Below are 24,004 nucleotides of genomic sequence, written 5' to 3'. Positions count from 1 at the left end.
GGAAAAGAGGAAGACCCAACAAGAGATGGATGGACTCAATAAAGGAAGCCACAGCCTTCAATTTGCAAGATCTGAGCAAGGCTGTCAAAGATAGGACATTTTGGAGGATAGGTCGCCATGAGTCGGAAGTGACTTGGCGGCACTTAAAACACACACACAGTAAAAATGGATACTAGTCATGATGCAGACCTATTCTCTCCAGGATCAGAGGAGCATGCCTATTATATTAGGTGCTTTGGAACACAGGCAGGATGGTGCTGCTGCAGTTGTCTTGTTTGTGGGCTTCCTAGAGGCTCCTGGTTGGCCACTGTGTGAACAGACTGCTGGACTTGATGGACCTTGGTCTGATCCAGCATGGCATGTTCTTATGTTATCTGAGGAGGTATAACCAGAAGAACTGTTACGAATGGTAGCCATGTCAGGCTGTCTGAAGCAGCAGAAAAGAGCAAGGGTCCAGTAGCACCTTAAAGACTAACATTTCTGGCAGGGTATGAGCTTTTGTGAGTCACAGCTCACTTCTTCAGAATTGTGGCTCCTATAATATAAGGGAAGGATAAGTTTATTTTATTTACAAAAGTTGTACTCTGCCTTTCTGCCCTCTCAGGGCCACCAACAGATTAAAAACATATGTAATTTGATCTGAGCAAGGAGAGATTAAATCTCAACACAAGGCACAAAAATGACTTGCAAGAGCTCCAAGCTTGCTGGTCTTCAAGTATGAAATGCATGAAGATTGGAGCAAAAGCCTTGTGCCATACGAACTTTTTGCGGTTTCTATAGCTGTAGCATTGAGGCCCTGTAAGAACTGACCTCCAAGCTCTCTTTAGAGGCAGGGTTTTATTTTAGTAAACTCACCTTCTCTCCCACCAACCCCCGCACCAAACTTTGGATCACGTTACTGACAAAATGCTGTCCCCAGCCCTGTCTGCAAGGGCTATTACAGCCCGTGCTCCATACACTGAGCTCCCAAAATGGTTTTCTGGGCTATTATAACTCGTATGGCCTGCCTGTCTCATGGATGAGACCATTTTCCTTTCCCAATTGCAACCCTAGCAGTTGATAAATGCTAAGATGGATTTCGCACAATTTAAGTAAGCTATAGTTTAGGGCATTGGGATGTGGAATGGTACAGCAGCCCGATCTCGTCAGATCGCAAAAGCTAAGCTGGGTCAGTACTTGGAAGGAAGACCTCCAAGGGAGACTCTGCAGAGGAAAGCAATGGCAAACCACCTCTGCTTAATCACTTGCCTTGAAAAACCCACAAGGGGTTGCTATAAGTCAGCTACGACTTGACGGCATTTTACACATAAAGGCAAAGGTCCCCTGTGCAAGCACCGGGTCATTCCTGACCCATGGGGTGACGTCACATCCCGATGTTTTCTAGGCAGACTTTGTTTACAGGGTAGTTTGCCAGTGCCTTCCCTAGTCATCTACACTTTACCCCCAGCAATCTGGGTACTCATTTTACCAACCTCGGAAGGATGGCTGAGTCAATCTTGAGCCGGCTACCTGAAACCGACTTCCGTCGGGATCGAACTCAGGTCGCGAGCAGAGCTTGGACTGTAGTACTGCAGCATACCACGCTGCGCCACGGGGCTCTTACATTTTACACATACACACACAAATAGTTTAAGGCAAGGGGTCCCCAACCTTTCTGAGCCTGTGGATACCTTCGGGATTCTGACACAGGGTGGTGGGCACAACCTCAAAATGCCTGCTTCAGGAGGTGGAGCCACAGAAGGCAGAGCCACACACACACACACCCCAGAGAAAGTGCAGGAAAGAAGAGGGGGCAATTAAAACAATACACACTGGGAACGAGGAGTAAGAGACAGACTAAAAACTGTAGTGGCAGCTGCCACCAAAGCAACACTATTTTAATCTGCCCAGCCAATCAGATTTTCAGTGCCCAATCTAAAGCTGTGCTGGTGCAACAGCCCCATCTGACCGCACCCACTTTCTGAAAACACTTGGTGGGCACCTTGGCAACCACTAGGGTTGCCAACTCCGGGTTGGGAAATACCTGGAGATTTGGGGGGGGTGGAGCCTGAAAAGGGCGGGGTTTGGAGAGGGGGGGACTTCAATGCCATAGAGTCCAACTGCCAAAGCAGTCATTTTCTCCAGGGGAATTGATTTCTATCCGCTGGAGATCAGTTGTAACAGTGGGAGATCTCCAGCCAACACCTGGAGGTTGGCAAACATAGCGACCACGGGCACCATGCTGGAGATCCCTAGTTAAGGGCCAAAGTTTACAAGGGGCCTCAATATTAAAAACAAAAACAAAGGACTAAAGTCCATGTTTTACTCTTTTGGGGGGCGGTAATGTTATGAGACCTCTTAAATGTGACATAGAGTTTAGGGCCTATGGATTTCTTTATCCCATGAACTATGGTTGCCAGTACCACTCCCAATTCCTATCCAGTCTGAAACTAGACCTTTTTGACACCTGTGCAGAGTTTATGGCAGTCACATCCTTGCCCGTGAACGCACCAGCAACTTACCTCGCTATTTATACGTGTCGAGTACAAAAGGATCCAAAGCGAAATAATATTTCTGTTCCCACCGCGCCACATTTCTCCATTTTTTTTATAAAATCCGCAAGATTTCTGTCCCCACTGCGCCGCCTTTCTCCGCTGTACTGAGGTCGAAGGAAGGGGAAGGCGGTTTAAACAATGGCGGCAAAAAAGGGAAAAAAGGGGGGAAAAACCCGAGAATTGTACTGCGTGGCGGGAGTTCGAGGGGAAAGCCAAAGTGACTTGCCGCCATCCCACCCTCTCGCATCGAAGCACTGCAAAGCCGAAAAGGGGGGGGAAGACGAGTGTGGGCGGTTAGGAAGGATAGCGGTGGACTTTCAGCGGGGTTGCATGATCGCACTTCACAGCTCCGCGTGAGGAACACGTTTCATTTTAATACTTCGCCGTATAAGCGGATCCTCTTACCGCGGAGAAACTGTGTACTGAAGCCATGTCCGGCATCCTTCGGGTGAGTTGAAGTGCGCACATGCAAGGAAAGCCAGCGGAAGTTGGCACCGCAAATGGCAAGTGCGGACATGACCCTTGTCTAAACAGACTGACACGTTGACTGTGCTCTTATCCAGTCGGTGGCTTCCTGTGTGTCATTACTGTTAACACACAAATAAAGTGAAGGAAGGTAGACTGCTTTTCTTCTGGAGCAGTCCCATGGTGAAACTGAGGAACGGGCCCCCACAGACTGGCCTGCCCACCCTGGTTGTCACACAGATTGTTCCTGCACCTGTCCCTGCCATCTGCACAGACCCCATGTGGGCCGAAACATTCTGTGCATCTGCCCCAAACCAAGAGCTCAAAGGAGGGGCCAACATCAAAAGCCAAATGCACATTCCATGTCTCTTACGCCACTCCTGGCCCAGAATAAAAAACATGATACAGACATAACATAAAAGACATTCTTTTTTGCTGCCCAATTTCTTTCCTTAGCTAGAATAATCCGATCAAAAGCTATGTGTCAGAGATGAAAAGACCGGCAGGAATGTGTATCTGGTGTGTAAGGGGCCTGGATGATTAAAAAGAAATGGCCCCACTCCGGTTGCATCCAGATGGAAGAGGGCCTGGACAGTGATGGTTACTCTCATCTCAGTCAAAATACATTCTGTTGGATTTGACGAGAAGCATAATGCAGATAACTGAAGTTCATGAACATCAGCAGCGCGCACAGAAGCAGGCTTTGGGGCGCAGAACTTCCATGATGGGACTGGATGGCTCTTCAAAGCAAGCCCTACTCTGCCCCAAAACGAAATAAATTCCATCCTCCAAAAGCTCCAAATTCTGCATTCAGTATACAGATTTATACAAAAATACAAAAGGTTTCCATAATTTGGCTGCGACTTAATGGCACTTTAAGAGCCCCGTGGCGCAGAGCGGTAAGCTGCAGTACTGCAGTCCAAAGCTCGGCTCACGACCTGAGTTCGATCCCAACGGGAGTCAGTTTCAGGTAGCCAGCTCAAGGTTGACTCAGCCTTCCATCCTTCCGAGGTCGGTAAAATGAGTACCCAGCTTGCTGGGGGTAAAGCTTGCTGGCTAGGGTTGCCAGGTCCCTCTTCACCTCCGGCAGGAGGTTTTGGGGGCAGAGTCTGAGGAGGGCAGGGTTTGGGGAGGGGAGGAACTTCAATGCCATAGAGTCCAATTACCAAAGCGGCCATTTTCTCCAGGTGAACTGATCTCTATCAGCTGGAGATCAGTTGTAGTAGCAGGAGATCTCCAGCTAGTATCTGGAGGTTGGCAACCCTACCCTGAGCTAATTGGAGGCAGGGCAGAATAAACATATGCTGAACAAATAATGACATTCTTAGCAGCAGTAATGCTGACAAACTGCCTATTTGTTCTGCACAAGGAAGGCATTAAATTTACTTTTTAAGAGAGTCAGATTTCTCAGGAACCCAGGAATTGCACCACATTATTCTACAAGTCTACCTCAGACCCCTATAAATGAGTCTCCACTTTACTGCTGCAAGCACAGAGTTAAGATCCAGCTGAAAAGGTTCCTGTTTTACTGAATAAGAGCTCTGGCTGTCCCCGTTGCATTCTCCCAGTTGCTCTGATAAACCATTGCTACGCATTCCCTTATTTAGTCAGGGACTTCTCTGCTGACTCCAGGGCTTTCAATACGTCATTTACACCATACTCCACCAGCGTCTCCCAAGGAGACGCTCATTCCTGCCTGTGTAATGTAGATTTGAAATGCTGAGCACACTGGAAGATATAAGTTAACATTGCTCAAGAGCATGATTGGCCAGAAGAGGCCCAGGAAAGTGATACGAGGGCCGCGGTTCCAGCCTCAGCAGACGAGGGCCTCTGTTATTTTAAGGATGCAGCTCAGATGTGCTCCACAAACACCGTGAGGATATGAATCGTTAAGAGTACAAAACCTGTTCCTTTGGAAGTCAGTGATTTACGCAGACAAGAAGAAGCAAGCATAGAAACAAACCGTGCAGGCACCACTTCTTATATGTTAGTATACTTGTTTCCTCTGCAGGGCAGAAAGTGGGAGGCAGATAGGCTGCAAGATGATTTATATATACAATATATTACCTTTACCTTTATTGGCATATGATGTAATACAACAGATCGTCCATACAGATAATAAACCGTCAGAGGAAACAAAAACATATTAAAAAGCCATCAATCGTTAGACCTTATCCAGTCTGTTTTTGATTATTAAGCTTAATTAAACAGCTACTTTTCCAGTTATTTCAGGTGATAAATCCTTAAGGAGGTGATAGATTTTCAGGGCTTCCAAGTGGCCTGATATATTAGCTAAGATAGAATCGAGAAAATTGGAGCGGATGACATTATACTGAGGACAGCGGATATGGGAAACCGACTCAATTGAATTTGAGTTACAAGGACAAGGCCTTGCTGAGTATCTGGTTTGTTTCTATCTGCCAAAAGTAATAGCTGAAGGAAGAGCATTGCACCTAGCTAGTGCAAATGCTCTGCGTAGACGAGTTTTGGCAAGACGAGTTTGTAGTTCAATGTCCAGAATTCTGCGTTTAACTATTTGATATGCACTTGAGAAAGGAAGCATAAACAGTGAGTCAATGGATAGGCCCATTAAAATTATTTTACCCATTATACCAGTGGACCATTTGGAGATGTTAGATTCAAACACCTAGGGTCAGATTGACAGTGTATACGCAGCCAGTACTTGATTGACATAAGCCAGGCTCTTGTTTCAATCCTAACAAGGCCAGTTTCTAAGCAGAGGGCTGCATAAGGGACGCAACATGGAAAGCCCATGATCATTGCATCACCTTAGCGCACCAGGCCGAAAAGTACATTAATTCTGGGAGATCTAAACTTTATGCAGCCTTTCTCGATCTCAAGGGTGCATTTGACTCAATTGACAGAGAACTACTATGGACCAAACTGCATCAGTTAGGTATGGACAAGAGACTCCTTAAACTAATTATCTCACTGTATTCTTCCACCACCAGTCCAATCAAATGTCCTACTTCAGGAGAAATAACCCCTAAAATCCCCTTTATCAAAGGAGTCAAGCAGGGATGTATTCTTGCCCCTTTTTTATTTAATCTTTTTCTTAACGATTTAACTCCTTTCTTAGCATTGGAAGACTGTCATTCCCCCAAACTAGGAACTACCCATGTGTCTATTTTACTCTAGGCGGACGATGCAGTATTACTCTCCCGCACAAAGGTGGGTTTCAGACATTTGCTGAATAGATGTCTAAATTTTATCTCTATCAACAAATTACAACTGAACTATGAGAAATCTAAAATACTAGTATTTGCTAAATCCTGCAAAATCAAAAAATGGATTTTTGCGGGAAAAGAAACAGAACAAGTAAAGCAGTTTAAGATGGTTTATACTCAAACTGTGCTGAACGGGAAGGCTCTGTTCAGATCTTTGCACAATTTTCATCAGCAATTGCGTCAGACCACCACCTGGAAAGTCAATGAGCAAGTGACCGGTGACAAACAGCAGTCCTCACACTTTCCCCATAAACTGCTGTCTTACACAGTGAGGAGGGCAATCATGCTTGCCAAGCTTAATCTCCATGCCATTCAGCTGCTAAAGCGCAGCCCACCTTTTCAGGCCAGGACTTGGCAACCCTGGTCCCAAATGTGAACTGAAAAAGGTATTTTCCAAGATAATCATAGAAGAACAGGAACAGCTTTGCCATGACAGAGTATGAGATTCAAAGCCTGGCTTTGCACAGTCTGATGCCCAATGACCCCTCCTGTGAATAAGCCATAAATTAGTCTCATAGGCAGGTGTGAGCAGGATTAACTTTTGGAAGTGGAAAGGACAATGTAGATTTTTGTTGCGTGTACCATGCAAAAAGCTTATTAAAGCAGTTTTTCCTGGCTTTTTATGGAAGGCATCACATTGGCTCCGTCTTTCTGTTGCCCTCACGTCAGTGTCCTGGATGAGAGCCCAGGCAGCTCAACCATAGGGCTGCACCCTGTCGACCTGTTCAGCTAGCAGTGGCGCTTACCTCTCTGGCAACTCTCAATCTCTCCCTCTTATCAAATTCAAAAGTGGCAGCCGCAGTTCATTCTGCAGAGTCTCCCAAGCACTCGTCTCAGACTCCATCCATGCTGCGATAGTTATTTTTCTTAAAGCAATGGCAATATCACTCCTGCAGGTGACTGCCCACTCAGGAAGCATCCATGGCCATTAAAGGAACACTAAAGGAATACTTTCATCAGATTCCTAACTCCCCTCCAGATTTGTTTTAGGCAAACCCATCATCATACACAGACATACCTCATTTTATTGCGCTTCGCTTTATTGCTCCACTGATATTGCATTTTTGAGCAAGTCTAGTTAGTGGCTTCATTTTCCCAACAGCATGTGCTCACTTCGTGCCTCTGTGTCACATTTTGATAATTCTCACAATATTTCAAACTTTTTCATTATTATTACAGGACAATTTTATAGTTGTGATGCTGTCGCACACTTAATAGACTACAGAGTACTGTAAACATAACTTTTATATGCACTGAGAAACCAGAAAATTAATGTGATTCCCTTAACTGTGATACTCGCTTTATTGGAACCAAACCCGCAATTTCTCCGAGGTATACTTGTAGACCCAGTCACGTGGTTGGATCCAACCAGTTTTGCTGCTGTTGAAAAAGGACGGAGGGTTTCCTTCTGAGCACTCAAAAAAAGCTATACTGGAGACCACAGGACCTACATGGACAAAAGCCATGTTGGACAGGGGTTGTAGTAAGGTGGGGGAATTGGGTGAAATTGAGAACACACACAAAAATTGGCTGGACCCAACCCAGAGTCATCAGGACAAATCCCCACCAGTACTTTCCCAAGCATCCAAGCATCAGCAGCAAGAACAGAAAGCAATTGTGTGCTCATGGCTTTCAATCACATTCATCACGATAGATAGCCATGTTAGTCTGTCTGTAACAGTAGAAAAGAGCAAGAGTCCAGTTAAAGACTAACAAAATTTCTGGCAGGATATGAGCTTTTGCTGACAAAAGCTCATACCCTGCCAGAAATTTTGTTAGTCTTTAAGGTGCTACTGGACTCTTGCTCTTTTCCACTACAATCACATTCATTAACTGAATAGATTTCAATGGGATCTTCTTTCTAAGCACATACACATGTCAAATACAATCTTCAGAGGACGAATCTTTAGGCTGGATCCCATGGATCTGTTGCTTAGGGCAGTACTCCCCACCCCCCCCACCCCCGGCACAAAGCAGCCTTCCCCTGATGCAAGAGGTTCTCATCAGCATTTTGCATCAGGGGACGGCTTCTTGTGGCAAACTACAGCCTCACCATTAGAACAGGAGATCTCTTGGATCCCACTCCTTGGGTACACATGAACACATGAAGCCACCTTATACCCTTGGCCCATCAAAGTCAGTATTGTCTACTCAGACCGGCAGCAGCTCTCCAGGGTCTCAGGCAGGGGTCTTTCACATCACCTACCTGCCTAGTCCCTTTAACTGGAGATGCCAAGGATTGAACCTGGGACCTTCTGCATGCCAAGCAGATGCTCTACCACTGAGCCACGGCCCCTCCATTAAGGTTGCCATCGTATTGCACATATAACAAATGCCAGAGATACACATAACATATGTTGAGCTTTCGACAAAAAGCAGTACATTCAACAGCAGAAGCCAGATGTAGGTTAAAGAGAAAGAAATAAGGATTCCCAAATCAATTCAGCAACAGAACCAACTGCCAAGGGAAATGGTACCAGTGTTATCCTCTGAGGTTTCCATGGGAGGAAAAAGCGTGCAGGCCTCTTATCTGAAATACCACGGTGCTATCACTCCCAAGAAGATTAAGGATGAAATAACATCCGAACGTGCTGATTCAATGTTGTTTCAAGGATTGTTACGGGTTGAATAGGAATATTAATTTCTCTCTCTCATATCAGCAGTGGAGGCTTGGCTAGATGACCCATTTTTTCAGGATGTTAAGTTAACGTTGATGAGGATGTTAGCTAGAGCCTTATCCATTGTAGAGCCCCCTGTCTGGAATTTCATTAAAACTGGCCTGAGTCAGTCTCTATCTGATTTTAGGAAACTGGGGGGGGGGGAGCTGAGAGCTGCTCAATATCCTCTGTTCATAAACCCTTCAACTAAAGATTGGGGGGGGGTTTACAATGCCACTTAATTGTATGGACTCTTAACTGCTTTATCATACAATCTACTGGGCAGTCTGTTCCTTCGTTTCATTTGTTTTTGAAATATAGTTGATAAACCCTTAAACTAAACTGAGTATATGGGTACATTACCGGGGGAAGATGCCTTAGGTCACACTGATTCCAGACCTAATCAACATAACATATATGAGCAAGGGCCCATTTAACTAGCACAGAGGTTTTAAGACTCTCCTTCCAATATCTCCAACCAGCTGTGCAATATCCAAGAAGGAGAAAAGAGCTCCAGAGGCTATTTTCCTTTGTTCCAAAGTTTCCTTAATAGGAAATTATCACCAAGCAGCACTAGGGGAGGGATGCCCTCCCCGGAGAGAGCATTCCAATCCCTGATGTAAACCACCACAAAATTTCCTCCTTTGGTTTGGTGTAAATGGTGTATAATAAAAAGAAGCCTTTTATAAACGGGCCAGTATTCTCGGAGCAGTTCAACAGCTCAGATGCCTTTATTTATACTCTAGCTATGCTTCGCATGTGGGTTTTTGAACATGCTGTGAAGGAAAGGGCGAAAGACAGCCAGCATCCTTTGTTATTCTCGACGTGGCTCAGAACATCCCAGTGGCAGGCTCTGGCTAAAACTGGGAGACCTAGGTTCAAATCTTCACTCCACCATGAAGGTCAGTGGGCAACCTTGGACCCCTCCCTTACTCTCAGCTGAATCTATCTTCCAGGGTTGTTGTGAGATATAGATGGACACAGCTTCTTGGAAGAAGGGCAGGATAAAAACACAAGACCGTCTGGGCTTAAAATACTATTGTGTCAGAATTGCCCTACCCTGAATAATCAGTGAGCACTGAGTCTTATTTTCTTTAAATTGCAGCGGCCAAACTGCACTTGTGGTCTTTAGAAGAAAGACATAACGGATGGAAAGATGCTCAGCTTTGCCTTACAGCAAGCCAAAAAGGCCTTCCCCCCAGCCATTTCAGCTCAGGAAAACAGCAAGGAAGGGGAATCTGATGTCACTCCTCCTCCTGGGCCATGCTCTTGAGCTGAATTGGGCCCTGGAGTGCTTGGGAACTTTAGTTCTCCGGTGTTACATATGATGTGTCATACGTATTGTCTAGCTGAACTGGGTTCAGCTATTTGTACACGTCAAAAGTTTTTCTTTCTAAAACTAGATCAAAGCTACAGGCTTTATGGGTGACTGGGACCACTCCAGGCGTGTCTGTTTAGTTATTTATTTATGCCATTTATACCCCAATGGGGAACCAAAGTGACTTGCATCGTTCTCCAGCCCGCGTGGTGTAGGGTTAAGAGCTGTGGACTCTGAACTTCTGGTAGGGCTGCTGAGTGAAGCACTGTGTCTCCCCGGGGGCTCCCGGTGGGGGAACCAAGAAACGTCTTAAATAGGGGTATCAACGCCCCCCCCCCCGATTCCTAAATAGTGGAATGGATGTCAGGGAATCTCCTGCTGCCAATGAAGCGCGGTTTGACTCCTGAACTCTCTGAATTTTAAAACTCCGGAGATTCAGAAGCAGTCCCGCCGGCTTGAGGGGTTTTACTTCGCCGCAGACGTCTCTTTGGAATTAGGCTTCGCTCTCCCCTATCTACTACCATCTAAGCAACTATACAGAAGTAAGAATACCTACTCTTTTAAAATCTGAGTAAGTTTAAAAGAACTCTTTTGTTTTACCTGGATTTGGAAGTCCCGGGAGATTGCTAAACACATCTGTTGAATCCATATCTCCCCACCCAATGTTTAAATGACTCTTTAAAAATAAGAAAAGATCAGATAAACCGGCAGGAATCTTATCAATTTGATCAGTGGGAATGAATAACAACTAAGATTTTTGAAAGACGCTTCAGTTACCAATCAGGAACTACTATATATAAAGGGGAGGGTGGAGGAGTAATCCCCCCCCCCGAAGAGTCGTCTTTCTAACTAAATAAAGCTTCCCTGCCACGTCCTTCCCGGAAACAATCTATCATTGAGAGAGAGCCAGAGAACTTGGAATCGGAAGTGTGGCATTAGTGTGTAACTGGCAAATATCTCCCAAGTTCCTGAACATAAGGAAGACGAAACGTTTACGACCCTGATTCCTGCAGCACGTCTTTGTTATTTACTACACTGGTGTATTTGCCTGGATTTTACCAACTGAGTTTTAACAGAATTTTCAGAAGTAGCAACCGTGGAATATCTGACTAAACAGCTGGAACAATTCTCTGCTTCGACGAACATTCAATATCAACTTATTAATCAAAAACTGGACATTATCTTAGACGATCTCAAAGACATAAAAACCCAAATTATCACAATGAGGTCAGAGGTGATACTAGAGGGCCCTCAAGTTGACAAGAGAGACGAAGAACAGAAGAATCTTGCAAAGGAAACGGAGAACTACAATAAACAAACTGCAATAGCCCAGCTGACAACAAAGGATCTGAATGTGAGTGACTTTGACTTCTGTCTCTTCAATCTGCCTCATGAACTTTTTAACACCTGCTTGGAGGACTTAATGAGTAGAAAAACTGGAGGTGTCGGGATCTTTTTCTTTGAATGTGGGATGGAAGAGATTGCAACGTGGATTTACTATGAAGATCATCTATCTGCAGAAGAAACCCTACCAACAACTTCCAAGGATGCTCTTCGACGCTTACTGTTAATGAGGAAAAGAAGGAAATGCTGGAAATTCCGGACAAAGGGACTTAAAAGGATTGGCTTTAATGGAAATAGAATCATATATGATATTAATTTACTAGAAATATAATATGTATTAAATGAGTGTTTGGGAGAAATGAAGTACTTACAAAATAATTAATTTTTAATGGAAGTAATTAAATGTTTTCTACTATTCTAATCCATTTATTATTAGTGAGATTCACTATCTTTCTTCTTTTTTCTTTTTCTCTTTCTTTTATATGATAGTATTAACTATTAATTTTTTCTCTCTGAAAAATATAAATGTCAAAGAGATTAATAAATATTAATAATAATATCAGGATTAGAATTTTATGCAAAAGAGATTACTAATTTATCACAAGATGGAGGGAGGTATAGGGGAAGTCAATATTTCTTTGATTATATACAAATATTTTTAACAATGTTTCCTATCTGTTTTTACTTTTTACTGTTTATGTCAATTGTTAAGCTATGTGCTTAATATTTTTGGGAAAATAATAAAAAAATTTTTTTTAAAAAGCTGTGGACTCTAATCTGGAGAACTGGGTTTGATTCCCCACTCCTCCACATGAGCAGTGGACTCTAATGTAGTGAACTGTGTTAGTTTCCTACTCCTACACATGAAGCCAGCTGGGTGACCTTGGGCTAGTCACAGTTCTCTTCGAGCTCTCTTAGCCTCACCTACTTCACAAGGTGTCTGTTGTGAGGAGAGGAAGGGATTGTAAGCCGGTTTGATTCTCCTTAAAAATGTAGAGAAAATCGCACAGACAAACCAACTCTTCTTTTTTCGTCCATTTTATCCTCACAACACTGTGAGGTAGGTTAGGCTGACTGTATGACTGGCCCAAGATCACCCAGCAAACCTCCATGGCAGAATGGGGATTCGAACCTGGGTTTCCCAGATTCTAGTCTAACACTCTAACCATTATAACGCATTTGCTCTCAAAGTTTGAGACCTAGTCTCCTTATGTATTGTTGATTACATTCTGATAAACTGGGCGCTAACAAGAACCTCAAGGAACTTTGCTGCAAACTGGGAGTTGATCAAGTTAGTGAGTGAAAGCACTGTGTGGCTTCAAAAATGGGTTTTGATTAGACATCCTGGGAACTCTGTTGTCAATATTATTGCCAGGCCCTGTAAGTCACCACAACACTTATTACCTACAGCAACTTATTACAATACTTCCTATATCTGGACGAAAATATCCAAGTACTAAATACTCATATCACATTTGTTGTGAATAACACATGCAGATTAAACAAATCAATGTTTTCTTCTCCCAAAACATATAGAAATAGAAGCCAATTTCCCTCTTTTGTGTACTTTATTAAGCAAAGTAGCAATTTAAATGCATGTTTACTATTGGCAACAATGCAATGCATCTTTATTTTATACTTGGGAAGCTACAGCCATTAGCCAAGAACAAACACTGCCATAAAAACAGGCCATCCATCAACAAACTAATTCCTTATTTATGCCTCCACATGAATATTAGTTAGTTCTGTTGATTCAAAAGCATGACTGTAAAATTATCCCAGGCCTTTTATGGCAAAGTCTATTACCTCAAGCATCTGCTAGTCTCCAATTAAAATTTTTGCTGAGAAAAATGAATCACTACTAGAAGACTGAGCAGTCTATCTGTTTAATAAAGCTTACAGCCCATCAGAAAGCTTTCTTGAACAAGCCCCATCAAAATGAATGGGAAAAGCGCATGAACCTGAGAGGGGGCTTGCACGGCGCCCATTCATTTTCATGTTTGTCATTGATTTTTGTCCTCCAGGTTCTGTAAACCTTGGATGCCTATTCACGGAATGATTTACGGTAGGTTATACCCTCCTAGAAACAACACCATTGGGGATGGGCTATGGCTCAGTGGGAAAGTGAATGCCATGCATGCAGGAGGTCCCTGGTTCAATCCTCAGCATCTCCACTTAAAGAATATCAAGGGGGCAGGCACGTACTGGGAAGGCCTTTCTCTGCCTGAAACCCTGGAGAGCTATGCCTGTCGAACCAGACATTATTGAACCATATGAACCAACGGTCTGACTCAGTATAAAGCAGTTTTATTGGGACAAAGTAGTCCTTTTCAGTCACTACTAATTTGGTTCTCCTACCTCACATGTGGGGACAGCGCACTGTGTGCAATCCTCTCAACAGCTACATTGCTATTTTGTTTGAATAGGGCAACATGGTACATGTATAGCGCACTCTCCCACTATGTGAGGCAGAAACACCAAAACTGTAACAGGAAAAAGGACCACTGTTGCTGTTGGCAAGTGAGGAGTTCAGAAAATAGAGATTTCCTGGCTATATATTTTTTAAAAATACACTACAGTTTCTTAGCAAAAGCCAGGAATGGATAATTAGGAAGAAACGTCCTGAAGGTAATCCTAGAGACTGTGACCAAGCTGGGCAAAAATGATTAAAACAGCTATATATTTTTAAAAAATAATAAAGATGTTCAAATATGTTTGTAATAAAACCATTTTTAAATGAATTGTAGAATATAATCGTAGCTGGAACGTTCCACACAAACAAAATTAATCCAGACACTTCTATGCCATTGGCAGTTTCAGGAATGATGGGAAGATCAAGAGTGGACCAGGCAGCCTTAAGTATTGTAAATATGTCTTCATGAAGAAAATCAGTCTGTGTGTGTAACTGAGGCTGTCGGTCCGAAAGCACAGCCAAATTCTGCCTCCGAGCCCAAATGAGTGTGATTTCATTGCAGTAAATTGTTCAAGACAAGTAAGCACCAATTGAAGGGGGGGGGGAGTTCATTCAAAAGCATGTAATTCAAAAGAATGTAAATCCACATATCAGAAAAGCTTATGAACACAACGCTTACATTTGCGAGCAACCAAAAGGACTGCAAGTCCTTTTAAGCAACACTTTAAAAAAAACCATTTGTAGTAGTTCAAAAAAGCCTTGTCAAAACAGTTTCAGATCTGGAGACCTTTCCCCCACTTCAAACATACTTTAGTGTTTGTATCAAACAGGGCCCTGGAAATTGTTTTTGCTTAAAAAAAAAAGAAAAAAAGATCCAAAGTGAAAATACTGGATTTGTAAGGAAACATGGTCCAAAATCAGAACAGCTGGAGCTGCCTTTGAATGGCAAACAAGGAGACAAAGCTGGCACAAGTAAGTGGCATACCCATAAAGTTGCCAGGTCCCTCTTTGCCACCGGTGGGAGGTTTTTGGGGTGGAGCCTGAGGAGGGCGGGGTTTGGGGAGGGGAGGGACTTCAATGCCATAGAGTCCAATGGCCAAAGCGGCCATTTTCTCCAAGTGAACTGATCTCTATCGGCTGGAGATCAGCTGTAATATCAGGAGATCTCCAGCTAGTACCTGGGGATTGGCAACCCTACATCCCCATGTTCTAGTGATCATGCGTAGGTGGAGGATGGGGCCAGTAAGATTGCTCCTGCTCTCCCTCTCTGTGTTTTGGCTTCTACCTAAGTGCACCACCTGTACAGGCAGAGGTCTTTCCTAGCCCTTCTACCTGCTATCTTTTTTTTAACTGAAGATGGCAGGGATTGGACATGGGGCCTTCTATATGTAAAACAGGGTGCGCAACTACTGGGCAACAGCCCCTCCCTTTTATTATCCACAAGCTCTGGTAACCTAATCCTAGTAATGGTGAAACTTGCACTCACATGGTGAGGAGGGTGGTTTGTGTGAGTTGTAGGGTTGCCAACCTCCAGGTGGTGGTTGGAGATCTCCCGCTATTACAACTGATCTCCAGCCGATTGAGATCAGTTCACCTGAAGAAAATGGCCACTTTGGCCACTGGACTCTATGGCATTGAAGCCTTCCCCTCCCCAAACCCTGCCCTCCTCAGGCTCCGCCCCCAAAATCTCCAGGTATTTCCCAACCCGTACCTGGAAACCCTATTGAGTTGGCATAGCACAATGGCTAAGAGAATGAGCGGTGATCCAAGATGCCCCCCCTCCCCAATTAAGAAAAGTCACTGGTTTAGATGGTTATCTCCTTATCTTGTTGCAGTGATATTTCATAAGTTAATTAGATGCTCCATTAAGTAGTATTTTCTTTTGGCTGCCTGCCTTTGAAACTACCGATTAATTCCGGAGTGGTAGCTGTAATAAGTCTCTTGCAACAGAAACCGAAAACCAGAGTCTTGCTGCACCTTAAAGACCAACAAATTTATTGCAAGAAGTTGGAATGAGATGTCTACCGAAAGATGATGGGGCAATCTATTTTAAAGAACATCCGTAACATAAATTATATCAAGGCAAAAGCTGCTGCATTTGTGTCAGACAAGTAATTGAGCAAGTGCAACATTAATTATCTTGGTATATGGTATACAGATCAGGGCACCTGGTCTGCTTGGCTGCTTCTTTGATGAAGGTTTTAAGATCACCGCAAGCAGTTCTGAGCTTCACTAGAACTAAACGGGGTGATAATTATATCCCTGTCCTGAAAGAATGCATAAGAAAACTGCTTCCACAGTTGGCATACAGGGCAGAAATGTAAGGGCTTGCATTAAACAACCTCCCTGGGATTCCTCCCATATATATATTTAAAAGATTCATTGGCTTACAGCCCCCTACTCCAACACATAGTATTAGGACAGCGGTCAGGACAATGATTACACATTTTCATATTTTCAAGGCTGTTTTCCCATAATATTTCAAACTTTTTAATGAGAGCAAGATCCTCAAGATACGTTCCTTTGGAACAGCTGAAATCTTGTAATCAGAGCTCCAGGGTATTGGATCGTCAGTGAACAGCACGTGTCAGTATTAATACTTCAAGGAGGAGGAGGAGGAGAGTTGGTTTTTATATGCTGATTTTCTCTACCTTTAAGAAGAATCAAACCGGCTTGGAATCTCCTTCTTTTCCACTCCCCACAACAGAGACCTTGTGAGGGCTGAGAGAGTTCGGAGAGAACTGTGACTAGCCTAAGGTCCCCCAGCTGGCTTCATGTGGAGGAGCAGGGAAACAAACCCAGTTCACCAGATCAGAGTACACCGCTCATGTGGAGGAGTGGGGAATCAAACCCGGTTCTCCAGATCAGAGTCCACCGCTCTTAACCACTACACCACACTGTAGTATAGGCCATAAAATATCTTAATAATAAGCTATGAATTGCTACTTCTCAACAAGGTCAATTACACACACATTTTTGCCCAGCCTGGATCACACTGGGAAGAAGATTATCCCCCCCCACTTCCCCATAGCATCATGCTGCTTCTATGGACCTCCAATCTTTTCTGTGATCTTTCCCAAAACTGCTTTCTTGACATGTTTTGGGAAAGATTACAGCAAAGTTGGAGGGGGGCGCTCCCACTTGGACAGTAAAATCCAGATCACCCCAGTCTTGTCCATATTGGCTTCTCAGGTGATATTTCAGCTTAAGACCTCACAAAGCTTTCATTAACCAGAGGTCACAAAACAGGGAGAATGGTTTGACGTGGTACAAGTCAGTGACATACGTCGTCCAATATTAACCTTCCCAAAGCCATGGCCGCACAATAACCACTTCTTGAAACTGTGCTCCATCACATTAATAATAAAGCATAGCATATCAATCATAAGAATTCTTCATTATCCTCCAGCAGTTCTCCACGTATCTATCACTCAGTCTCAAGGGCATGTTCAAACAGAGAAGGATATAAGTGCATTTGCCTACAGGAATTATCCCGTGGGTGAATAATTTCATCCTTAGCACCAAATACTGCATTATTCCGTTTCCAGGAATTTGTTTGCATATCCTAAATTGTGATCTAACACAGATTTTGAAATGTATCAAAGATTTATATATGTGTGTATGTACGCTTCTAGAAATTGATCATCAGTTGCAAATACCGATTTATAATTTTAAATAGTTTAAATTAGGGCTGTTGATTCGGTTCGGCCCGAACTGAAAAACAGCCGAATTTCCCCTGATTCGGTGGTTTTTAGTTCGGGACGAACCGAACTCAAAAATGGCGGGCAACCGGGGGGACCGAATTCAGCGAGTTCGGGAGTTCACGAATAAATCCGGCCAATTCGGCCGTCAGTAAGCAGCATAACCATCAGTAAGCAGCATTCTCCTCCCCCGGCCAATTGGTGGCCAAGCTGGGTCTTCTTCTGGCCAATCAGTCAGGATTGAGTACTGGAGGAATCAGCTGATGTGCGGCCCGGCCGGGGAGAGAGAGAGAGGGAAATCTTCGTGTGTGTGTGGGGGGGTGCTTGTGCACATTTGCTCCTTTCTGTGGCTGCAGGGAGCGTATTTTTTGGGGTACAGACACAAAACTTTCAGCAGATATTCAGACAAGCCTTCTTAAGAGACCACCCAAGTTTTGTAAACATTGGGTCAGGGGGTCCCGAGATATGGGCTCTCCCCCTTTTTCTTTCCATGGCTGCAGGGGGCGCATTTTTGGGGGTACAGACCCCAAACTGTCAATGGAGCTTCAGATGAGCCTTCTTAAGATACCCCCCAAGTTTTGTAAACATTGGGTCAGGGGGTCTCGAGATATGGGCTCCATCCCTTTTACCTCCCCCCTTTTCCATTTCCATGGCTGCAGGGGATGCTTTTTTGGGGATACAGCCCCCAAACTTTCAGCATAGCTTCAGACAATCCTTCTTAAGATACCACCCAAGCTTTGTAAAGATGGGTTCAGTGGGGGCAGAAATATTGGCTCCCCCCTTTTCTCTTTCCGTGGCTGCAGGGGGCGCATTTTTGGGGGTGCAGATCCCAAACTTTGAGCGGAGCTTCAGGCAAGCCTTCTTAAGAGACCACCCAAGTTTTGTAAACATTGGGTCAGGGGGTCCCGAGATATGGGCTTTCCCCTTTCCCCTTTTCCCTATTGGGATGAATGGGATCCTGTATGCATCTCCTCCAGAGCAAAACGTCCCGTGCCTAAATGGAAACGTCTTGGATTACCCAGTTCTCCCCAGCCCCTCCTGATGGAACAGAAGACAGCCACAGTAAGACCCCTTTGGGGGCTTTAATTTATAATTTTTCTCCTGTGTGTGTGTGTGGGGGAAGCAGAGTCTGTGTGTGTATGGGGAGGGAGCAGTTTCTGTGGGGGGGGAGCCAAAGGGGGCTTTTGCCGGTTCTGCCTGGGGTGTGTGTTCCCCCTCGAGTCTCTCTCTCCCAGGTTTGAGGGGGGGTTTCAGTTGTGTGTCTTCAGGTTTTCCCTCATTCATAAAAAACTTCTCAGCTGATTGTCGGGGCTGGGAGCTTTGTGCGTGGGCAAGCTCTGCTCAGAGATGCACATTAAGGGTGGGGGGGACCCCTTTCGGGGCCCATATCTCAGCCCCCCCTGACCCAATCTTTACAAAACTTGGGGGGTCTTTCAAGAAACGTCCTTTGAAGCTCTGCTGAAAGTTTGGGACCTCTACCCCCAAAAATGCCCCCCCAGAGCCGCGGAAAGGCACTGTTGTGTTTTTAATGGCTTTATTCGGCTGAATTTTTTTTCCAAACTTTGAATTCCCGCCGAATTGCACGGACCCGAAGTGGGGGAGTTCGGACTTCGGCATATGCCGAATTTAAACGGGCCGAATTCAGCCGAATCCGAACTATACCGATTTTTTTTTTTAATTCAACAGCCCTAGTTTCAATACTGCCTCAATTCAGGCAGCTGCGGGTTCTGAGCTCTTACCTGGAAGCTGCAATCTCAGATTTCTGTTTGGCAATGGTCGCTGCCTTCTGAGCTCCTTCTATGTTCCGGTCCACTTTCTGCCTTATCTTGGCGCTTTTCAGAGGTATCACCCGCTTCTTCATGCCTTTGATCAGAACGTTCATCCGGTACTTCCCTTCTTCCTTCTTCCCGTCAGGCAACGTGGTGCAGCCATATCCATGCCGAACATTATCCAGCCATTCGCCCTCGTACTTCAGGCCGCTCGACCTCTCGCTCACGCCGAACCCAGAGCGCTTGTCATTCTTCCACTCGCCCATGTAGGACTCCGTAGTGGTGGCGTCAATGTCAGCATCAAAAGGCGGGAAGTCCTCTCCCTCTGCTCCTTCCCCCAAGCTAGCTGTGGAGGCGACATCGCTACCAGAACTTATCCCGCTCTCGCTCTTCAGGAAACTGAGCCGACTCCTTTGGCTGGACAAGGAAGTCTTTGAGTCGGATTTCTTTAACTTCCCGAAGAGGGAGCTCCGTCTGAAGAGCCCTCCCTTCTTCAGCTTTCCAGCATCTGCATCTGCATACAAGCTGAGAGCAAAACCGCCCCGTGTGATTGTAGGTGTCATGGGAACGTTCTCCAGGTTAGCCGAGGGGGAATCGTGTTGCAGCAGGGTGCCATTGCTGTGCTCACTACGTAAGGAAGTAAGGGAGGTCCTTAGAGGGTTGCGGACCACAGCTGCCATGCCATAAGGGACGCTCTGCCTGACACCATAACCATGGCGCATACCATTGGTGAACTGGCCTTGGTAAGTGCCTAGAAACAAGAACGAGGACTAAGTTAAGCCACAACTTTTATCTTATAATGTATAGGTAAGCACAGTTATTCAGGCAGCAAATAGATTCACAATCGTAGGCTTTCCACTAATAATCTTTATTCCACCTACTTTCCAGTTTCAGCTGTCCATGACGGAACACTGTATTTAGGAAAAACTGCTCCAAGAATCTTCTAGCCCAGGGATCTCCAACCTGGTGCCCATGGGTGCTATAGTGCTCACCTACACCTTTCCTGGTGCCCACCAAGTGTTTTTAGAAAGTGGGAGGGGCCAGTAGGGCTTCTGCTTAGCAGGACATCTGATTGGCCACTGGACATCTGACTGGCTGAGCTTATTTTTTTAAAATTGCTTTGGCAGCAGCTGCCACCATAGTACAAGGATCTTCACTGTGTGAATGAAGGCAAACTGTGTATATGCAAACAAAGAAAAAACAACAACCCACCCTTTAAAACCATACGTTTGTTCTAAAAGGCATTCTGTCTGAATGCTTCTTTATGAAATCTTACAGATTTACTACCAGAATGATGTAGAACCTTGTTCCCTGGTATTTTGTAGTTAGCTCAGCTTCCTGCAGCAACCATTTTGTAGTTTACTCCACCTTCCCGTGAATGTTTATTATGGTGGACCTGAACAGTTCAAAGAAGAACCTATCAAGGTTGAACCAGAATCTTTTTCCCATCCAATTTCACTGCCATGTTTATGACTTCCCTTTTTACTCACTGGGGGCAAGAACTACAAAAAAAAAATTGTAAGACTCACCTCACTTACTGATAGCTAATCCCACTTACTGAAAACGGGACCATTTTCTTCCTGCTTTCTTTAACCAAAAAGAAAAAGGCCAAACTGAGGGGAGGAAGCATTGGTCCTATTCTATTTTAGACACATTGTGATGCCACGTATGGCTTTTTAGATACAGGACGATATCAGAAGGAAAATACGAGCAAGGGCAATACTTCCTGCATGAAATCTTGCTTTTCTTACTAAAGGAAAAAGGAGAAGAACTAGTGCCCAGCCATGTTGGAAAGCATGATCGAAGGGACAAGCAATGAAATATGTGTGTGCGTGTGTGGGGGGGGGCTTTCATGAAACCTTTCTCCACCCCCCTTTAGGGTTGCCAGGTTCCTCTTTGCCACCAGTGGGAGGTTTTTGGGAAAGAGCCTGAGGAGGGTGGGGTTTGGGGAGGGATTTCAATGCCATAGAGTCCAATTGCCAAAGCGGCCATTTTCTCCCGGTGAACTGATCTCTATCTGCTGAAGATCAGTTGTAATAGCAAATCCCCAGCTAGTACCTGGAGGTTGGCAACCCTACCCCCCTTCCAAATGGCCTGATTTCATGCTAGAAAAATTCAGCTATGAACTTTCAACCCAGCCCTAAAATTTGTTTCATATACTTCTCATAATTGGTTGCTTTACAACAGTGAAAAGGCCTTCATGAGGCATTTACCATGGTTTGTAATAAAGGCACTTTTTGTGTAAATTAGACTATCAGTGGGCAAAACTATCTCAAGTTATCTTAATACAGGGAGATTGAGCTCAAAATACAACTCATTTTATTTTTAGATTTATAGCCAATTGTTTCGGCTTCCACAAAAGGAGAGAGGCTAAAGAGCAAAGACATCAGCGGTCAGCATAATCAGGAACTTGGTGAAGCACATACATACAAAGAGACATTATTCTTCCCATTGCCACCTGATCCTCGTAACAACCCTGTGAGGTAGGTTAGGCTAAGAGTGTGTGACTGGCCCAAGGCCACCTCCCTAGCTTCCATGGTAGAGTGGGGATTTGAACCTGGGTCTCCCAGACTCTAGTTTAACCACTATCCCATGCTGGCTTTTAAAACAGAATAGAAACGTTTGTAAATAAAGATACTTTCTACACAAACTTTTTCCATGTTTATGAGTAACAAATGTACAGTTGTTTCACAGAGCACAAGCCATACATCTTCACTGAGTGTTACACTTCTTTTACAAGCATCTCTCATTTTTCTAGCACTCAAATTCTGTGGCTGGAAAAATCCAGTTCTCCCCCACCCACACCCACCCCAGTGTATTGGGTTATTTGGCAGATTGCAATGAATGTGCTTCCATGGAGTATCACGATTCCTTGATGGATACTGCATAAGGTGACTAAGGATAGGCGCCCTGTTCTTCTTCCTAGGGTTGCCAACCTCCAGGTGGGGCCTGGAGATCTCCTGGGAGTATAATTGATCTCCAGGCTACAGAGATCACCTCCCCTGGAGAAAATGGTTGCTTTGGAGGGTGGACTCTATGGCGTTATACCCTGCTAAGGTCCCTCCCTCTCCAAGCTCCACTCTCCCTAGGCTCCATGCCCAAAATCTCCAGGAATTTCTCAATCCAGAATTGGCAATGGCAACCCTACCTCTTTCCCTTCAGTGTTTGCCACATTGTGTCAGCAATGCTGATTCTGTGACCTTAGGTAGATGATGAGAGGGAAGGCATCTTGGCCATCTTCTGGTCACTGGGGGTGTGGGGGGGGGAGGGAGTTGTGAATGTCCTGCATTGTGCAGGGGGTTGGACTAGATGACCCTGGTGGTCTCTTCCAACTCTATGATTCTATGATCTTTTTCTTATACTCTCTCGTGTAATTAAAATTATTTGATAGCTGTGCAGTGCAAGGAGCTTCTCTGGACTTTTGCACAAAGGCTTTCTTACTTTCATCTTGACAGTAAAATCTGCAATGACGGTGAATTTGACAGGGCTTTAAAAAATAAAAAAAAAACCACTCCTCCTATAGGCACTCTGGAAAGTCTCCTTGCCTGTTTCATCTTAACAGCCAGCTCAGCTCAGAGACTGCTTCAGATTTATGGAGAGATTCGTTGTAAAGATAAATACAAAAAAGCATCTTGCAATTTTGCTTCGCTGTTTTCTGAGACAGAAGAAGGGAAACCAACCAAGTCTTTATAAGGCAGGAACTGAACTACCTCTTCCTGCTCTGGAATGCAAACAGAGCTCCTTCCCCACCCCATACTCTAGTTCTTCAGTTCTTATTGGGAATGGATATAGCATAAGGAAGAATTTGCCGGGCCTGCAAATCATTTCATTTCTTCCCTCTCATCTGTTTCCACACCTGTAAAAAAGGGAACCGTATCCCTGGATCTCCAACAGAAATGCTGAGAGACCAGACTTCCCTGAGATCATTCCTACTTGGATCACGAGAAGAAGAGTGATGTATTTCCTGTGAAGGGGGGCAGCTGGAAAGAAAGGCCATTGTGTTTCCCCAACACTGAAAGATGTGAAGTTTCACAAAAGCCTCCTTGGCGTGGCCAGTCCTCCCCAGGAGGAACCTGGTTCCTTTCCATCCATTACCTCAGGGCATTAATTTCCCTCACCAGTGTGTCCACCCTGCTTCGCTGCCTTCCTTCTGTTGATATGGTTTCCTCAGTAACTGGCAAACCACCAATGCAGCAAAACTCGCTTCTATCCATCACTCAGTACCATGAAGCCCTGTCCTCAAATTAGCAAACCACCAACTCCACCCCCTCCCTGCAATCTCCATTCAGCAAGGGTATCCTGGGATAAACTATGCTAGAGAAATACAAATATTTATTACCAGCATAAAAGCATTCACTCCCCTAAGGAGTTGCTTTCTCATAGGCAAACTGCCAGTTGTACATGGGGTATTTTTATAGCCTTCCTCCTCAGTAGACGGCCAATGACTTCTTTCATGTTAGTGAAGCACAATAATCCTTAGGGACGTTCAAGGGCCAGAGGACGCACGAAGCCTATCTGGAGAACAGAGTGGTCATCTTGGGTGAAATAGCTCTGG

At 44.6% G+C, this 24,004-nt stretch overlaps 1 protein-coding gene across 1 annotated transcript in view; it reads right to left on the bottom strand.

Annotated features, from left to right (window-relative positions):
* Window positions 1-24,004, bottom strand: part of JPH2 (junctophilin 2) — an 83,709-nt gene that overhangs the window by 43,176 nt on the left and 16,529 nt on the right. Inside the window, exon 2 of the mRNA XM_056844101.1 lies at window positions 19,420-20,200. Within this exon, the coding sequence (XP_056700079.1) occupies window positions 19,420-20,200 (781 nt within the window). The remainder of the gene's footprint in view (window positions 1-19,419; window positions 20,201-24,004) is intronic.

The sequence above is a fragment of the Euleptes europaea genome, chromosome 2 (assembly GCF_029931775.1).
Source record: "Euleptes europaea isolate rEulEur1 chromosome 2, rEulEur1.hap1, whole genome shotgun sequence".
In the NCBI taxonomy this organism is placed as follows: domain Eukaryota; kingdom Metazoa; phylum Chordata; class Lepidosauria; order Squamata; family Sphaerodactylidae; genus Euleptes; species Euleptes europaea.
This window is presented reverse-complemented; position numbering and strand designations above follow the sequence as displayed.